General features: G+C 43.2%; 1 protein-coding gene across 4 annotated transcripts in view; it reads right to left on the minus strand.

Annotated features, from left to right (window-relative positions):
- sepsecs (Sep (O-phosphoserine) tRNA:Sec (selenocysteine) tRNA synthase) overlaps positions 1-17,793 on the minus strand; it is a 130,107-nt gene that overhangs the window by 96,548 nt on the left and 15,766 nt on the right. For 2 of the 4 annotated variants that reach the window (XM_085967986.1, XM_085967978.1), the window contains exon 2: positions 8,967-9,085. In XM_085967986.1, coding sequence (XP_085824112.1) covers positions 8,967-9,080 — 114 coding nt within the window. In that variant the 5' untranslated portion in view covers positions 9,081-9,085. The other 2 variants (XM_085967970.1, XM_085967959.1) reach the window with 2 other exon arrangements.

The raw sequence follows: 17,793 nt of genomic DNA on the forward strand, positions 1-17,793 counted from the left end.
CCCGTACCTGCCTCACTCGTAGTCACACCGTCCTGTCCCTGACCATGGGCTACATCTGAATTAATTAACTTCATAGGTGTGACCACCTCCTGATACACAGAGTCCAGGTACTTCTCCCCCTCCCTGATGTGTCGCAGTGTCTGAAGCTCAGACTCCAGCTCATCAACATGGAGCTGGAGTTCCTGTAGCAGCAGACACTTGTCACAGACGTAATCACCGTGAGCTTCAATGGGGTCCACCGGCTCCCAGATCTCGCAACAGTAACACATCACCTGCTCCATTCTATGTAATTAATTAAATTTTTTATTGTTAGTTATGGACACCCTCTGCCCGATTTTAGATGCTAGTATCCCCTTTAATTAATTGGATTTAAATTAAATCAATCGCTCTAATTACACCAGTTAAATGGTTTACCAACAGTCACTCTGCACCAGAAAGGCCTTATTAACTACAACCCACAGAGTTAAAGTTTGAAAAGAGCACCTAACACCCCACTTACCCTAACTCACACTTACCCAAACTCACAGCACTCTCTGATGACTCGCACTCAGTGCTTGCTCGTACTAGGACTGGTCTTTTTATACTGTTCGTTTGTTTACAGCCAAATGAGTCACCCCTGCTGATTGGTTAGAAAACTGGTTTCCACTGCCTGCTGTGCCAATTTACTCCTACTGCAGTGTAACCTTGTTTTACTCTTCTTAAACCAACAGAATCCCAAATATTTAACTTTTCCCCTTTACTTAAACTGCTTAAGTAATCTTATCAAGAATGATTTAAAGAGAAATAAGAATTAAAAAACTCTCACACTTGAAGACAGAATCAAAGTATTTGTTTAATTGCTCTGCCATTTCCTTGTTCCCCATTATAAATTCTCCCATTTCTGATTGTAAGGGACCTACATTTGTCTTCACTAATCTTTTTCTTTTTACATACTTGTAGAAACTTTTACAGTCCACTTTTATGTTCCTTGCAAGTTTACTCTCATACTCTATTTTTCCCCTCTTAATCAATCTCTTGGTCCTTTTTTGCTGAACTCTAAACTGCTCCAAATCCTCAGGCTTGCTACTTTTTCTGGCAACTTTATACGACTCCTCTTTGGATCTAATACTATCCTTAATTTCTTTTGTTAGCCATGGTTGGGCCGCTTTTCCTTTTGTGTTTTTGCGCCAGAAAGCAATGTATAAATGTTGCAATTCATGCATTCGTTCCTTAAATGTTAGCCATTGCCTATCCATCGTCATGTCTTTTAATGAAGCTCCCCAATCTATCATAGCCAACTCCCTCCTCATACCTTCGTAGTTTCCTTTGTTTAGACTTAGGACCCTGGTTTCGGATTGGACTACTTCACTTTCCATCTTAATGAAGTATTCTATCACGTTACGTTCACTCTTCCCTAAAGGACCCCTCACAACAAGATTATTAATTAACCCCTACTCATTGCACAATACCCAATCTAGGATAGCCTGTTCCCTAGTTGGCTCCTCAACGTACTGATCTAAAAAAACATCTTGTACACACTCGAGGAATTCATCCTCCACAGTATTATTGCTAATTTGGTTTGGCCAGTCTATATGTAGATTAAAGTCACCCATGATTATTGTAGTACCCTTGTTATATGCATCTCTAATTTCCTGTTTGATGCCATCTCCTACATTACCACTGTTTGGAGGCCTATAGACAACTCCCACCAATGTTTTCTGCCCCTTGGTGCTTCTTAGTTCCACCCAGACTGATTCTACATCTTGATTTTCTGAGCCAATATCCTTTCTCACTATTGCTCTGATTTCATCCTCTACTAACAACGCCACCCCACCTCCTTCTCCTTTTTGCCTGTCCTTCCTAAATATCGAATATCCTTGGATATTCAGCTCCCAGCCTTGGTCACCTTGCAGCCATGTCTCTGTAATCGCAATTATCGTATCCATTTTCATCTATTTGCGCTGTTAATTCATCTACCTTATTACGAAATCTTCATGCATTCAGATACAGTGCCTTTATGTTTGTCTTTTTAACATTTTTAGACATCTTAACTTTTTTTTGTACTATGGCCCTATTTGCCTTATTACCATTTTTTCTTACCCGGACCCTATTTGTTAGTGAAATCTTTTGTTTGCACGCTCTGTCCCTTCCTGACACAATCTGGTTATCCTTACCCCAATCACTTTCCTGCACTGCTTCCTTGTCTTTTCTTTTTAGCATTCTAGATTTCTCTCCACCAGGACCCTCCCCCCACCCCGTTATTTAGCTTAAATTTCTTCACTCAGGGGGTGGTGAACCTGTGGAATTCTCTACCACAGAAGGCTGTGGAGGCCAAGTCACTGAATATATTTAAGAAGGAGATAGATAGATTTCTGGACACAAAAGGCATCAAGGGGTATGGGGAGAGAGTGGGAATATGGTATTGAGATAGAGGATCAGCCATGATCATATTGAATGGCGGAGCAGGCTCGAAGGGCCGAATGGCCTACTCCTGCTCCTATTTTTCTATGTTTCTATTCTATGTTTCTATTGATTTCAGATTGAAAATTATTATTTGGGCTAGCATCTATTGCTTTTTGTGGGCGAGTTCCACACTTCTACCACCATTTGCATGAAGAAGTTTTCCCTAATTTCTCTCCTGAATGTCCTGGCTCGGATTTTAAGGTTATGTCCCCTTGTCCTAGAATCCCCACCAGCGGAAAATGTTTCTCTCTATCTACTCTTATCAATTCCTTTCAAAAGCCTAAAAACCTCAATCAACTCACCCCTTAAATTTCTATATTCCAGGGAATACAAACCTAGTTTATGTAATCTCTCCTCATAATTTAGCCCTTGGTAACAATTTCATTTTTATACTTTTAAATCCTTAAAGTTCATTGTCCCTCGCATCTAAATCTGTGTATTTTAATTCTTAATTCTTGACCCTAATTTTGACCCTCTCTTCTAGAGGGCTTTGGTTGCAGAGTTGCCGGTATTGTCAGGTACTTTGCCCAACTGGCTATTCTTCATGTGTGTTCCCCGATAGAGAGCATCAGTAGGCCATGTGACCGCGCCACCATAACTACACCCAATTCTCAGCTAACATCCACACACAATCACTTTTTAGTAAGGGTAACTGGGCAGCAATCAGGAGCTGAAACCCTGGATGATTTTTCTCCACCTGTGCCAGGCTCGTGATGCCAACTTAGCCAAGAGCAGCTAATTCAGCACAGGCCAGTGATCAATGAGAGATTGAGCTAGGATCTTCCTTGTCTGTATGGCTCCTTTTCAGAGTATAGGTCCAAGGTGCTACCAGGTTCAGATGCCAGTTTAGGTTGAGTTAGCTGATCTCAGTCAGGGTAGCAGCTGGGGATGCGACAATTGGCCTCAGCACCCCTGGTCCAGGGAGAGAAAAAAAATCAGCCAGAGTTCCTACTCTTGCTCACTAGCCAATGACACCATGCAGTGTGCTATGTGGGTAGTGGTAAGGACAATTACACTTAGCTGTGGTACTACTTGAGGTCGAATATCCTGCCAACAGTCACTGCTCAGGCTCACACCTAAAGAAGGGTTACTTGGGCAAGGTACCAGGGGGCTTTACTCTGATACTCTTCAGGATAAATGTAAGAAGTCACACAACACCAGGTTATAGTCCAACAGTTTTATTTGAAATCACAAGCTTTCGGAGCGCTGCTCCTTCGTCAGGTGAAGTGGAGAGATGCATAAAGACACAGCTTATATAGTCAGAGAATAATGCCAGATGATTGCAGGTAATCTTTCTAACTGCCATTTATCACACCTCAGCAGAGAGATAATCACAGCAATCAAAGGTGTGAATGGTGTCCAAACAGGTTAGTCAGGAAAACATTACATCAAAGAACAATGAGGTGGGGTCACAAGGGGTCAAATGTTGCAGATGCTGGGGTCTGTATGAAAAACAAAAAACAGACAAAAAAAACGACGACTCGAGTCTGGATGACCCTACGTCAGGTGGGGTTACATGTAGCGTGACATGAACCCAAGATCCCGGTTGAGGCCGTCCTCATGAGTACGGAACCTGGCTATCAGTTTCTGCTCTACGATTTTGCATTGTCGTGTGTCTCGAAGGTCGCCTTGGAGAATGCTTACCCGAAGATCGGAGGTTGAATGTCCTTGACTGCTGAAGTGTTCCCCGACTGGGAGGGAACACTCCTGCCTGGCGATTGTTGTGCGGTGTCCGTTCATCCATTGTCGCAGTGTCTGCATGGTCTCGCCGATGTACCATGCTCCGGGGCATCCTTTCCTGCAACGTATGAGGTAGACAACATTGGCCGAGTCACATGAGTATGTACCATGTACCCGGTGGGTGGTGTCCTCACGTGTGATGATGGTATCTGTGTTGATGATCTGGCATGTCTTGCAGAGGTTGCCGTGGCAGGGTTGTGTGGTGTCGTGGTCGCTGTTCTCCTGAAAGCTGGGTAATTTGCTGCGAACGATGGTCTGTTTGAGGTTAGGTGGCTGTTTGAAGGCGAGTAGTGGAGGCGTGGGGATGGCCTTAGCGAGGTGCTCGTCGTCATCGATGACATGTTGAAGGCTGCGAAGAACATGGCGTAGTTTCTCCGCTCCGGGGAAGTACTGGACGACGAAGGGTAATCTGTTGGTTGTGTCCCGTGTTTGTCTTCTGAGGACGTCTATGCGATTTTTTGCTGTGGCCCGTCGGAACTGTCGATCGACGAGTCGAGCGTCATATCCCGTTCTTACGAGGGCGTCTTTCAGCGTCTGTAGGTGTCCATCGCGTTCCTCCTCGTCTGAGCAGATCCTGTGTATTTGCAGGGCTTGTCCATAGGGGATGGCTTCTTTAACGTGGTTAGGGTGGAAACTGGAGAAGTGGAGCATCCTGAGGTTGTCCGTGGGCTTGCGGTAGAGTGAAGTGCTGAGGTGTCCGTCTTTGATGGAGATTCGTGTGTCCAGGAATGAGACTGATTCTGAGGAGTAGTCCATGGTGAGTTTGATGGTGGGATGGAACTTGTTGATGCTATCGTGTATTGAGCACAACGCAACACCATCCACGCTCTCAAGACCAACCGCAACATTGTCATCAAACCAGCAGACAAAGGAGGAGCCATCGTCATACAGAACAGAACGGACTATTACAAAGAAGCATACCAACAACTGGACAACCAGGAACACTACAGACAGTTACCTGCAGATCCGACCAAACAACACACCCGACAACTCAGACTGATCAAGACCTTCGATCCAGACCTTCAAAGCATCCTACGCGCTCTCATCCCACGTACTCCCCGCGTGGGAGACTTCTACTGCCTCCCAAAGATACATAAAGCCAACACACCCGGACGTCCTATCGTATCAGGCAATGGAACCCTGTGTGAGAACCTCTCTGGATACGTCGAGGGCATCCTGAAACCCATCGTACAGGGAACCCCCAGCTTCTGTCGCGACACTACAGACTTCTTACAGAAACTCAGCACCCACGGACCAGTTGAACCAGGAACACTCCTCGCCACGATGGACGTCTCGGCACTCTACACCAGTATCCCCCACGATGACGGCATCGCTGCGACAGCCTCAATACTCAACAGCAACAACAGCCAATCTCCAGACGCCATCCTACAACTCATCCGCTTCATCCTTAACCACAATGTCTTCACCTTCGACAACCAGTTCTTTACCCAAACACACGGAACAGCCATGGGGACCAAATTCGCACCCCAATACGCCAACATCTTCATGCACAAGTTCGAGCAAGACTTCTTCGCTGCACAGGACCTCCAACCAACGCTATACACCAGATACATCGACGACATTTTCTTCCTATGGACCCACAGCGAAGATTCACTGAAAAGACTACACGATAACATCAACAAGTTCCATCCCACCATCAAACTCACCATGGACTACTCCTCAGAATCGGTTTCATTCTTGGACGCACGAATCTCCATCAAAGACGGACACCTCAGCACTTCACTCTACCGCAAGCCCACGGACAACCTCAGGATGCTCCACTTCTCCAGCTTCCACCCTAACCATGTTAAAGAAGCCATCCCCTATGGACAAGCCCTGCGAATACACAGGATCTGCTCAGACGAGGAGGAACGCGATGGACAACTACAGACGCTGAAAGACGCCCTCGTAAGAACGGGATATAACGCTCGACTCGTCGATCGACAGTTCCGACGGGCCACAGCAAAAAATCGCATAGACCGCCTCAGAAGACAAACATGGGACACAACCAACAGAGTACCCTTCGTCGTCCAGTACTTCCCCAGAGCGGAGAAACTACGCCATGTTCTTCGCAGCCTTCAACATGTCATCGATGACGACGAACATCTCGCTAAGGCCATCCCCACGCCTCTACTACTCGCCTTCAAACAGCCGCCTAACCTCAAACAGACCATCGTTCGCAGCAAATTACCCAGCTTTCAGGAGAACAGCGACCACGACACCACACAACCCTGCCACAGCAACCTCTGCAAGACATGCCAGATACCATCATCACACGTGAGGACACCACCCACCAGGTACATGGTACATAATAGTCATGTGACTCGGCCAATGTTGTCTACCTCATACGTTGCAGGAAAGGATGCCCCGGATCATGGTACATCGGCGAGACCATGCAGACACTGCGACAATGGATGAACGGACACCGCACAACAATCACCAGGCAGGAGTGTTCCCTCCCAGTCGGGGAACACTTCAGCAGTCAAGGACATTCAGCCTCCGATCTTCGGGTAAGCATTCTCCAAGGCGGCCTTCGAGACACACGACAATGCAAAATCGTAGAGCAGAAACTGATAGCCAGGTTCCGCACTCATAAGGACGGCCTCAACCTCTTGGGTTCATGTCACGCTACATGTAACCCCACCTGACGTAGGGTCATCCAGACTCGAGTCGTCGTTGGCTTGTTCTCTCTACACAGATGCGGCCGGACCTGCTGTGATTTCCAGCAAAAAAAAATTTTCTTTTGTCTGTTTTTTATTTTTCATACAGACCCCAGCATCTGCAACATTTGACCCCTTGTGACCCCACCTCATTGTTCTTTGATGTAATGTTTTCCTGACTGACTTGTTTGGACACCATTCACACCTTTGATTGTTGTGATTATCTCTCTGCCGAGGTGTGATAAATGGCAGTTAGAAAGATTACCTGTAATCATCTGGCATTATTCTCTGACTATATTCTCTGACTATATAAGCTGTGTCTTTATGCATCTCTCCACTTCACCTGACGAAGGAGCAGCGCTCCGAAAGCTTGTGATTTCAAATAAAACTGTTGGACTATAACCTGGTGTTGTGTGACTTCTTACATTTGTCCACCCCAGTCCAACACCGGCATCTCCACACCATCACTCTTCAGGATGTTCTTGTGTTTATTTTAGATTATGATGTATTGATTTCACTACATAGCACAGACCTTTGCTTATGAATACTCAAACATTTATCCTTTTGTTTATCCAGTAGACTGCTTTAGAACCAGAATCTGTGGACTGTGCTAGTTAACTTAAAGGAATACCTTAGGGAAGGATGAAAAAAATCGTAATTCTTAGCCTTTTCTTATGTACTTTCAATTATAAAGTATATTTATGAATAGTTATGAATATCTGTGCAAATATAATTAGGAACATAGGAACAGGAGTAGGCTATTGAGCCCCTCGAGCTTGTTCTACCATTCAATGAGGTCATGGCTGATCTGCGATCTAACTCCATAAAGCCGCCTTTGGCCCATATCCCTTAATACCTTTGGTAAACAAAAATCCATCAATCTCAGATTTAAAATTAACAATTGATCTAGCACCAATTGCCGTTTGTGGAAGAGAGTTCCAAACTTCTACCACCCTTTGTGTGTAGAAGTGTTTCCTACCTTCACTCCTGAAAGGCCTGACTTTAATTTTTAGGCTGTGCCTCCTAGTCCTAGACTCCCCAACCAGCAGAAATAGTTTCTCTATTTACCCTATCAGTTCCCCTTAATATCTTGAAAACTTCAATCAAACCACCCCTTAACCTTCTAAATTCTTGGGAATACAACCCTAGTTTGTGTAATCTCTCCTCGTAATTTAACCCTTGGAGTCCAGGTATCATTCTGGTAAACCTGCGCTGCACTCCCTCCAAGGCCAATATATCCTTCCTAAGGTGTGGTGCCCAGAACTGCTCACAGTACTCCAGGTGTTGTCTAACCAGGGCTTTGTATAGCTGCAGCATAACTTCTACCCCCTTGTATTCTAGTCCTCTAGATATAAAGGCCCGCATTCCATTAGCCTGTTTGATTATTTTCCATACCTATCCCTGATATTTTAATGATCTATGTACATGGACCCCTAAGTCTCTTTGGACCTCCACTGTTTCTAGCTTTTCACTAGTTAAAAAGTACTCGGCTCTATCCTTCTTAGGTTCAAAGTGAATGACCTCACATTTGCCTACATTGAAATCTATTCGCCACAATTTTGCCCATTCGCTTAATCTATTAATAATAACTTTGTAATTTTATGCTTGCATCTACACTGCTTACAATGCCGCCTATCTTTGTCATCGGCAAACTTGAATTCATGATGAAATATCTCATCAGCAGCAAAGTCAGCATTGAAACCAGGTAAATGTTCTGCCATTTAAATACGCTACAGCATTCCAAAGAATCAGATAATGGCTATAGTCATCCCAAATCTCAAAATATTCTAAGAAAAGGAAATTGAAATTAAATGTTGCAAATTAGCTGATGTCAATATACAAGGAAATGTTATAAATACAATGTTTTGTGAGCATTCTCTTAAATAAGCCTTTAACAGGGGACTAACTAGCTATCTGAAGAATTATCGACCAACAATAGTCTAAGTAACTTAGACAAAGGTAAGGGACAGAGGGAGAGAGAGAGAGAGAAGGGAGAGGAGTGAACATTTTTGCTCCTACTTGGACATTAGTAAAAAATAAAAAAGGTATGACTGAAGTATTTCTACAAAACAAATTACACAGTGCACATCTTTACTAGTTGTTACGCTAATTTATTTTCATTACCTTTTCTATTAGCAGCCGAATTAAGTGCTCATGTGTGCGACGGGCCTGTAAACCTTGCCGAATGTATGAAGGGGAGACGATCTGTTCACTTAAAGAAAAGTTTTCAGTATTCATTCCAACTGTTGAGACAAAAATAAAACTTAATTTAATGCAACAGTTCTACAATTGAAACTGGCAGATTTCACATAATACATCAACCAATAGTTGCACATAATGGAGAATTAATCATCGAACCATTACATACCGTACTCAATCAGTGATTTACAGACACCATACATGTAGTGTATCATAGTCATTCAATTCTTTCTTAAAAATGCTTAATTTTCATTTAATATTCATCTTAATAAGGCTATTATGAATGCAGTGCTTTAATACTCTCCATTAATCCAGGTGAATTGCCTCTCTCTACTGACAGATCACCATCTTGAAATTCTCATAAAAGGGGATTAACCAAAATACCACCTAATTAATCAGTAAGTATTGACATTTGTCCCATAACTTGCCATTTAATAAATGGGAAGCAGCATTTCTTTTTCTCCACCAATTTTCTTCCTTCACCTCTCCGCCTGAAAGTGTTGATCCCTTGGTGTATAAAGTTGCCCCACAGTACTTCACCAACCAGCCATTATTCAAGTGTGAACCCTGGTAGGGTCAAACTGGGGGAAGGTGGGGGAGCTGGGCAGCCACCACACCTAATCCTGCCCTTACTCAACATTCATATGCACACACATCCAGCACAGATGTCTTGATGGCGATCAGGAGCACAAAGCCCAATCCATTTTCCCCTTCAGGACATCGATGCTAATTGTAGTAGCCTTATGCTGACCTGGCTGAACCAACAACTGAAAGTGGGAACATTTCCGGTCTGTGCGGCTCAGTTATCCATGGCACAAACATGCTGTGCCATCGGGGAAGCAGGTTTTCAGAAACGCTTTCTCTTCCACCTCCCAAAAGTGGCCATAAAAATGTTTTGCATGTACCACTATAATCAAATAGGGCATCTGTCTAAAGGACATTTTCAATCATTTCCCTATTAGCACAAGTTTAAGATTTATAGTAATAACCACTGACCTCATGATTGCGGAGTATGGAACAGATGTTGTAACTGCATCATGATTGAATGAATTTAAATTTATCAAATATATTTATTCTGATATCTTCCCCCATCTCATATCACTATAATCCTCCCCCCCGCCCCCCACCAATGAACTCTTCATACATGGTTGTACCTCTAACATAAAGGTCTGTCTTAAGCACCATCATTTCTACTGGTACTCCTTCTGTAACTTGCAGAAGACTCACAGACTTGTCACAACTCTCCACTGTGATACAACAGGAATATCCAAGCTTTTTAATTATGACCAAATAGGTGTATGAAGCTCATATAAACATAGATTTAAATTTTATGTTCCAGTACTGAGAACAGCGCCTGCCACACCTCTAAACCCATGAAATTCAAAACAGGACAGACCAGGAAATAAGAACAAGCATCAATAGGACTGAATTGCCTTAGCTTTGAGAACTGCATTTCCAGATCTCAGGACCTGCATGTAGTTCACGGGCCGCAGTTTGGAGAACTTTGTTATAGACTACAATATTCTATCACTAAGCAGATAACTTTGACCAACAGTGAATTTGTGATGGTGACAAGGTCATGTTTTCTTCTACAAGTATTTACAGGTGCTTTCACCACTTGTTTGCAATGGGAAAATAGAGAGCTGAATATTAGAAAAGAGTGCCTGTTACCTTATGGCTGGATTGATAACATCATGGCTAATCTCACTACAGAATTCTCATTGCTGAAGGTAAGACACCATCTGTCTGCCCAAGCTCTAGCCCCTTCTGTAGCTGCCTGATCTTCTTTCAAATAGAGGCCCATAATTTGCTATCAAAAAAGGGTGTGACTATTGGAGTTTGCCGTTAGTTTTGCATAAATGGTACAGCAACTTCAGGCGAGGGGAGGTTAAACTCAAATATCTAAAAGTTGCTGTCTAGGTTGCGCCACTCCACCAATAGGTTTGAGAAAACGGCAACTCGCTGTCTGGCGTGAAGTTGCTGTATCTGCACGATAGATACGAACTAAACTCGCCACAGAAAGTTAAGTCTTGTCCATTTCAGACTAAGTACCCTTTTAACAACATGCTAAATATTAATTACTGCCAGTCAACCTCTCTGGCACTGAAAATTAACTATTACAACTGTGGTGTCTTATTCCTTCAGGTTTTAATTGTTGTTGGAGATGTTAAAAATACAACATTTTGTTTTTTTTTTACTTTTCCCTTCCACTTCTTTTCTCTCTCTCTTAATCCAAACTTTCTTTCCCTCACTTTATTTCTCTTTCTGTACCTGATTTGACATTGAATTCACCAACTCTGATTTACACTTCCTCCTCAGTCCTTGCGCTGTGAATTCCACAACCCTTCAATCTGATACATTAAGGAGATACACAGTTGCTTGCCCTGTTCACTCAGGTCCCAAATGCCGTTTCCCTCGCTGTGACGTTATCAGCTCGCACTTTCAGCAACTTGCCACGCAAAAACTTTTAAAACCTAAACATGCAAGGGCAAGTCTAACTAACAGCAGACACCATTAGATGCCCTGCTACAGCAAATTATGAGCCAGAGACTTTAAGAACAAACTTGCATTCATATAATGCCTTTCAGATCCTTCGGACATCCCAAAGCGCTTCACAGAAACCAAATAACTTTAGAAGTGTAGTCACTGTGGTTTTGTACACAAATGCAACAGCCAATCTACACATAGCAAGGTTCCATAAACAGCAATGAAATAAGTGACCAGTTAATCTGTTTTTTTTGGTGGTGTTAGTTGAGGGATAAATGTTGGCCAGGATACTTTTCTTATAATAGTGCTAAAGGATATTTTACATCCACCCGAGAGGGATTTAGGACCTATGTTTAACATCTCATTCAAAAGTAGGTATCTCCAACGATGCAGCACTTTCTCGGTGTCAGCCTAGATTATGGGCTCAAGTCCTGGACAGGGGCTTGAACCCCAACCTTCTGACACAACTGCAAGAGTGCTACCACTGAGCTAAGGTTGACACCTAAGCACTTTGAGGGCGAGAACATCCATCAGATATGAATCAAAGAGCTATCTCTAGTAAGACTTTAAAGCTTCCTGCGACTGATAAGATTGAATAATTACACAAATCATATTGCTGTTTAGGGACCTATCTCACAAGTAGGAACATAATGTTTTCAATACAAATTGCAAATTTAATATTTTTTTTATCTAAAGAGAATTAAAATGAAATACATAACTCACAATGTTCCTCTACTGTTTAATTTCATTTCTCTTACTCCCAGAGCTGTTTTCACAGCCGATCAAATCTGGTGACTTTACTAACACTTCTTTAAAAATTAATCAACTTTCTGCATTCATTAATTTTTACGTGATTTTTTTTTAGAAACGGTTTCAATATGATCCTAGATGCTACAGCAAAATGTCCATTAAAACTGATTGCCGTCACGGCTCACAAAACCAGCTTGTCTATCAAATCTTTACGTCATCTTACTTTGCTCTCCGCTATCTAACTATCCTGCTGATACAGATCATTTGTGGCCTCATTTCACGTGCTACTGGCACAGACATTAAATCTTCTTCTTAAACTATTCCAGTATGTGGTCTAAATCAGTTCTTCTGCCAGCTACAATGTCCGAATGTCACATTGGACACATGCCATCTGTTCAACATAATGCTGAAAGTGCTGGTAGTAGTGGACGGTTGGCAGTTGACTGTAAAACAGTAATGTTCAAGACAACAGTATAATCAAATCAGATACTGTCATATACAATGAGAGTGAAATTTGACTGGAATCTTCAGCTGAACCCCAAAATTAGTTTACTGTGAGTCATCTTCTGAGAAATATCTAATACTATTCATGTTATATGAAGTTTTTCCTAAAAAGCTATTGCTCTAGCTATTTATGGTTATGGCCATGCCATCAAGACCGTGCAGGTTATTTTGGCTGGTGAAATACAGAAAAACTCACCAGCAACCATGCACGCCATTCCCTATTAAAATACAAATTCAAATTAGTCAACCACCGCCCCTTTGGAAATAAGATTTCCAATTCCACATGGCAAGCTAATAAATAAGATTTATTTCTTTACATCTGAGGGCTGTATAGATGAAGATGTATTTGCATTTTCTGAATTTTATAAAGGTGAAGCTATAAAAGCAAGAATACCACAGAATTGTAATGCATGGATTTACGTCACCATTCTTCATATAGGAAGATTCCCAACTAAGGCAATCCAGGTAAGTGCTCCAAATAAAGGAAATGGTTTTAAAAAACACTTTGCATAACTCGTCATCATGTATATAGCAGCATTGGCTTGAGGCTGGGTATAATTTGCTTGGGTTTCTTTTTAGCTAGGGAAAGGTGTATGGTGAAAAGCGTCCTAAATGTGACGAAAATTCAATGACTCATAGAATGCAGTGGCACAGGAAAAGGCCATTTCTCACCAAGTCTGTGTTGGTGTCCTTCATCAAATGGACCACCTAGTTTTTTTGATAATGCTCCCACAATGGTGTTAGATAGGGAATTCCAGGATTCTGATCTGGCGACCATGAAGGAACGGCAATATATGTCAACGTCAGGATGGTGCATGATGGGAACTTGGTGGTTGCTGCAACATTTCTGCTCTTGTCCTTCTTCATGGTAGAGGTTACAAGGGAGGGTACTGCTGTCAAAATAACCTTGGTAAGTTGCTGTAGTGCATCCTGTAGATCATAAACACTGAAATCACAGTGCGCCAGTGGTGGATACCGAGTCCAGTGACAGAGACGCCAATTAAGCACACTGTTCTGTCCTGGATGCTGTCGAGCTTCTTGAGTGTTGTTGTGGCTGCATCCAGAAAGGTGGCAAGTATTCCATTACACGCCTGATCTGAGTCTTGTAGATGGACAAGAGGCTTTGAGGGGTCAGGAGGTGAGCCACTTGATGCAGAGTACACAGCCTCTGCTCTTCTTTTGTAGTCCTGGTCAGTGGTGACCCCACCCAAGATGTTGATAGTGGGTGACTCAGCGATGGTGGTGTCGCTAAAAGGTCAGGAGGAGATGGTTGGACTTTCTCTTCTTCAAGATGTTCATTACCTGGCACTTATGTGGTGTGAAGGTTACTTGCCATTTGTCACCCCAAGTCTGGATATTTTCCTGCTACAGGTTGCTATGGGCCATTTCATTATTGAAGTTGTGAATCAAATCCAACTTTCCTGCTCACACCCACCTGCCCACCCCATACTCTTCAATATTCCACTTTTGCAATCAATTATCAAACAGTTTGACAGAATTTTTTCTGACATCCCTATTGACTCAACAACTCACATTTAACATAGAAAAGCATCCCGCAGAACTTCACAGAGGTGTATTCTTTTTTTGAGCAACTCATAAACAAATAAACTGTAACTTAACAAAAATACCTTAAATGAAACTTATTCACAGAGATGTAAGGAGAAAATGGACACCAAGCCAATTAAGGAAGACTTAGGAGTGGGGGTCCAAAAGCTGGGTCATAGTTGATTTGAAGGAGGATCTTAAAAGAAGATAGGGAGGTGGAGAGGCAGAGAAATCTAAGGAGGGATTTCCAAAGCTTGAGGCCTAGATGGCTGAAGGCACAGCTGTCAATGGTGGGATGAAGGGATTTTGGAATGAACAAGATACCACAATTAGAGGAATGGAGAGTTCAGGATGGGGGTAGGGCGGTTGTCGGGCTAGAAGAGGTTACAGAGGTGGGCGGGGAGGCAAGGACATAAAGGCATTTTAAACACAAGGATTACAAATTCATATTTGAGTTGATGGGTGACTGGGAACCAATGCAGGTCAGTGAACACAGGGGTGATGAGAGGTGGGACTTGGTAAGGGAGAAGAGATGGGCAGCACAGTCTTATGTAAGCTGAAGTTTATGGAGAGTGTAAGATGTGAAACCAGCTGTAAGGAAATAAAAACAGAGAATGCTGGAAATACTCAGCAGGTCAGGCAGCATCTGTGGAGCAAGAAACAGAGTTAACGTTTCAGGTCGATGACTCTTTGTCAGAACTGGAAAAAGTTGGAGATGGAACAGGTTCCCACCACCAAACACATCTTCCCTTCACCTCCCCTTTCAGCATTCCGAAAGGACCGCTCCCTCCGCGACACCCTGGTCCACTCCTCTATCACCCCCAACACCCCTTCCCCTGGCACCTTCATGTGCAAGCGCAGGAGATGCAACACATGCCCTTTTACCTCCTCCCTTCCCACTGTCCAGGGCCCCAAACACTCCTTCCAGGTGAAACAGTGATTTACTTGTACTTCTTGCAATTTTGTATACTGTATTCGCTGCTCACAATGCAATCTCCTCTACATTGGGGAGACCAAACGCAGACTGGGTGACCGTTTGCGGAACAACTCCGTTCAGTCCATAAGGGTGACCCCGAGCTTCCGGTCGCCTGTCACTTTAATTCTCCGCTCCACTCCCACTCTGACCTCTCCGTCCTCAGCCTCTTACACTGTTCCAATGAAGCTCAACGTAAGCTCGAGGAACAGCACCTCATCTTTCAATTAGGCACTTTACAGCCTTCTGGACTCAACATCGAGTTCAACAATTTCAGACCATAACCTCTGCCCCTATCTTTTTTTTCCTCTCTCTCACATGGCAGCTGTTGATCATCCTGCCATTGCCATTTACAGTTCATCTAGAGTCATCTTTTGTTTCTTAACTTGTCCCATTACCATCTCCTTTTGCCTTGCACCATCATCCCTTTTGTCTCTTAATCTCTCCTGCCTTCCATCCTATCACAGATCTTCCCTTTTGTTCTTTCCTCCCCTCCCGCCTTTCCCTGCCCCTACACTTGCTTAAAAACCTGTTCCATCTCCAACTTTTTCCAGTTCTGACGAAAGGTCATCGACCTGAAACGTTAACTCTGTTTCTCTCTCCACACATGCTGCCTGACCTGCTGAGTATTTCCAGCATTTTCTGTTTTTATTTCAAATTTCCAGCATCTGCTGTATTTTGCTTTTGTACTAGAATAATTGAGTCTGGAGGTGACTTAAGGCTGGCTAAATTAAAAAGTGGTAATAGATGGGCTTTATGATGCAGAGCATATAGGGGATTATGATGCAGAGCATATAGGGTTGAAATCCCCGTTCAGGATCATATAGAATGCAGAGATTGCAAACAGTCTGATTCAGACTGAGACAGTGGTCAGGGGGGAAGGATCAAATCAGTAGCAATGGAACAGAGATTGTGTTGGAGGCCGAAGACAATAGCTTCAGTGTTGCCAATTGTTTAGCAAGAGAAAAATATAGATCATCCAAGACTGGATGTCAGAAAAGCAGTCTAACAGCACAGAGGCAGTGGAGGAGTCGAGAGAGGAAAAGAGATCAGATAGTTAAGAGTGCAACCAAGAGAAGGCAGTCCCGCTGAACTCTACAATAGAGAGGCATTGGAGAAGAATGGTATGATGGTCCATGTTAAAGACTGCAGAAAGATTAAAGAGTACAAGTAGGGATAATGCATCACGGTCAGAGACAATGTTTGTGACGTTGATTAGGGCTGTTTTTGGTGCTGTAGCAGGGGGTGGAATCACTTTTTCATCATGGAAACAAGTTTTAAGAGACGAAAAAATATCTTCTATAATGTTGGAAATATGACACTGGGCTTTGAAAATCTGTCAAGTGTCATTCATTCACTGTCGCCTTTTGTAATGGTAAACTTAGATAAATACTTTGAGTTTAATTGGGGGTGGGGGGGGGGTTAATAGTATTTATGAATAAATGGAACGTTTCCCTGGGGCTTGAGGCGCGCGCAGTGTGACCATTCTCTGCACTGGCGGGGTGCCTGTGGTGGCCACAGGTCCACATTGCCCGACTCCAGGCAGAGAGCGCCCTCCAGCTAGTAGGCCACGAGTGAGACCTCGGAGGTAGAGTAATCGCTCAGCCCGTCTTCCGACCCACTCACACGCAAATACACTCGGGAGAATGAAACTCACGGCCTTTCCCTTTTGAGGGATATTTACATCTAATAATAAATAACAACTAGGTTTCTGACAGATGGTAAGAGAGTTAAACTCCCGTCCTGCACACTCCCTTAAAGGGCTCTTGCTATCCAGTCTAAGTCCGGACAAATGTGCAAATTTCACCCGTATAACGGATCAGTCGACAAACAGAGGCCTTACAGATCATTTTTCAGCAACATTACACGACCCCGTCGCAGATAATGCTGCCGGCCTTTCTGTTCTCACCAGTTTATGCGTTCGCCTTCACTGCACGTCTCAACTCCGATCTCCCCGGAAAGGTCTGTCTCAACACAAACTGGATGGCTCACATCGCAGCAATTCTTACTACTGCACTCAGCATTATTTCCAATGGTGAAGTGCAGTGTTCTAACAACCTTCAAGTGAACTGGAATGAATGTCAGGAAAAAGTGACATTTATTTAACAACTTGAATGGTTTTTTTCAATTGGATATCGGTAACAGTACTTTTTGACACTTCAACATTTTATTTTACCTATGGGAATGATTACGTCATCACCAGGGAGCTGCTCTGTCTCCTCCCCGCGAGAGTACTTTCCCCATTGGAACCACAGGTTTGGGAAATCACCGCTCTGTACGGATTGAATAAAGTGCCAATAGGAAATAAAATAGATTTCATAGCCTTAAATGGATATTGTCTGGATAAAGCTGGATCTGTCGCATGTCATATTTGTTCTGATGTTTTTGTAACAAAATTCTTTAAAATAATTTATTTGTACATATTGGTGAGAAAGTGCAGAGGCCAAGGTTCATAGTGCAGAACACCCACCCAACAAGGTTGAAAAGAGTAAA

The sequence above is a fragment of the Somniosus microcephalus genome, chromosome 2 (assembly GCF_052327205.1).
Source record: "Somniosus microcephalus isolate GS21.2 chromosome 2, FLI_Smic_1.0, whole genome shotgun sequence".
Classification (NCBI taxonomy): Eukaryota; Metazoa; Chordata; class Chondrichthyes; order Squaliformes; family Somniosidae; genus Somniosus; species Somniosus microcephalus.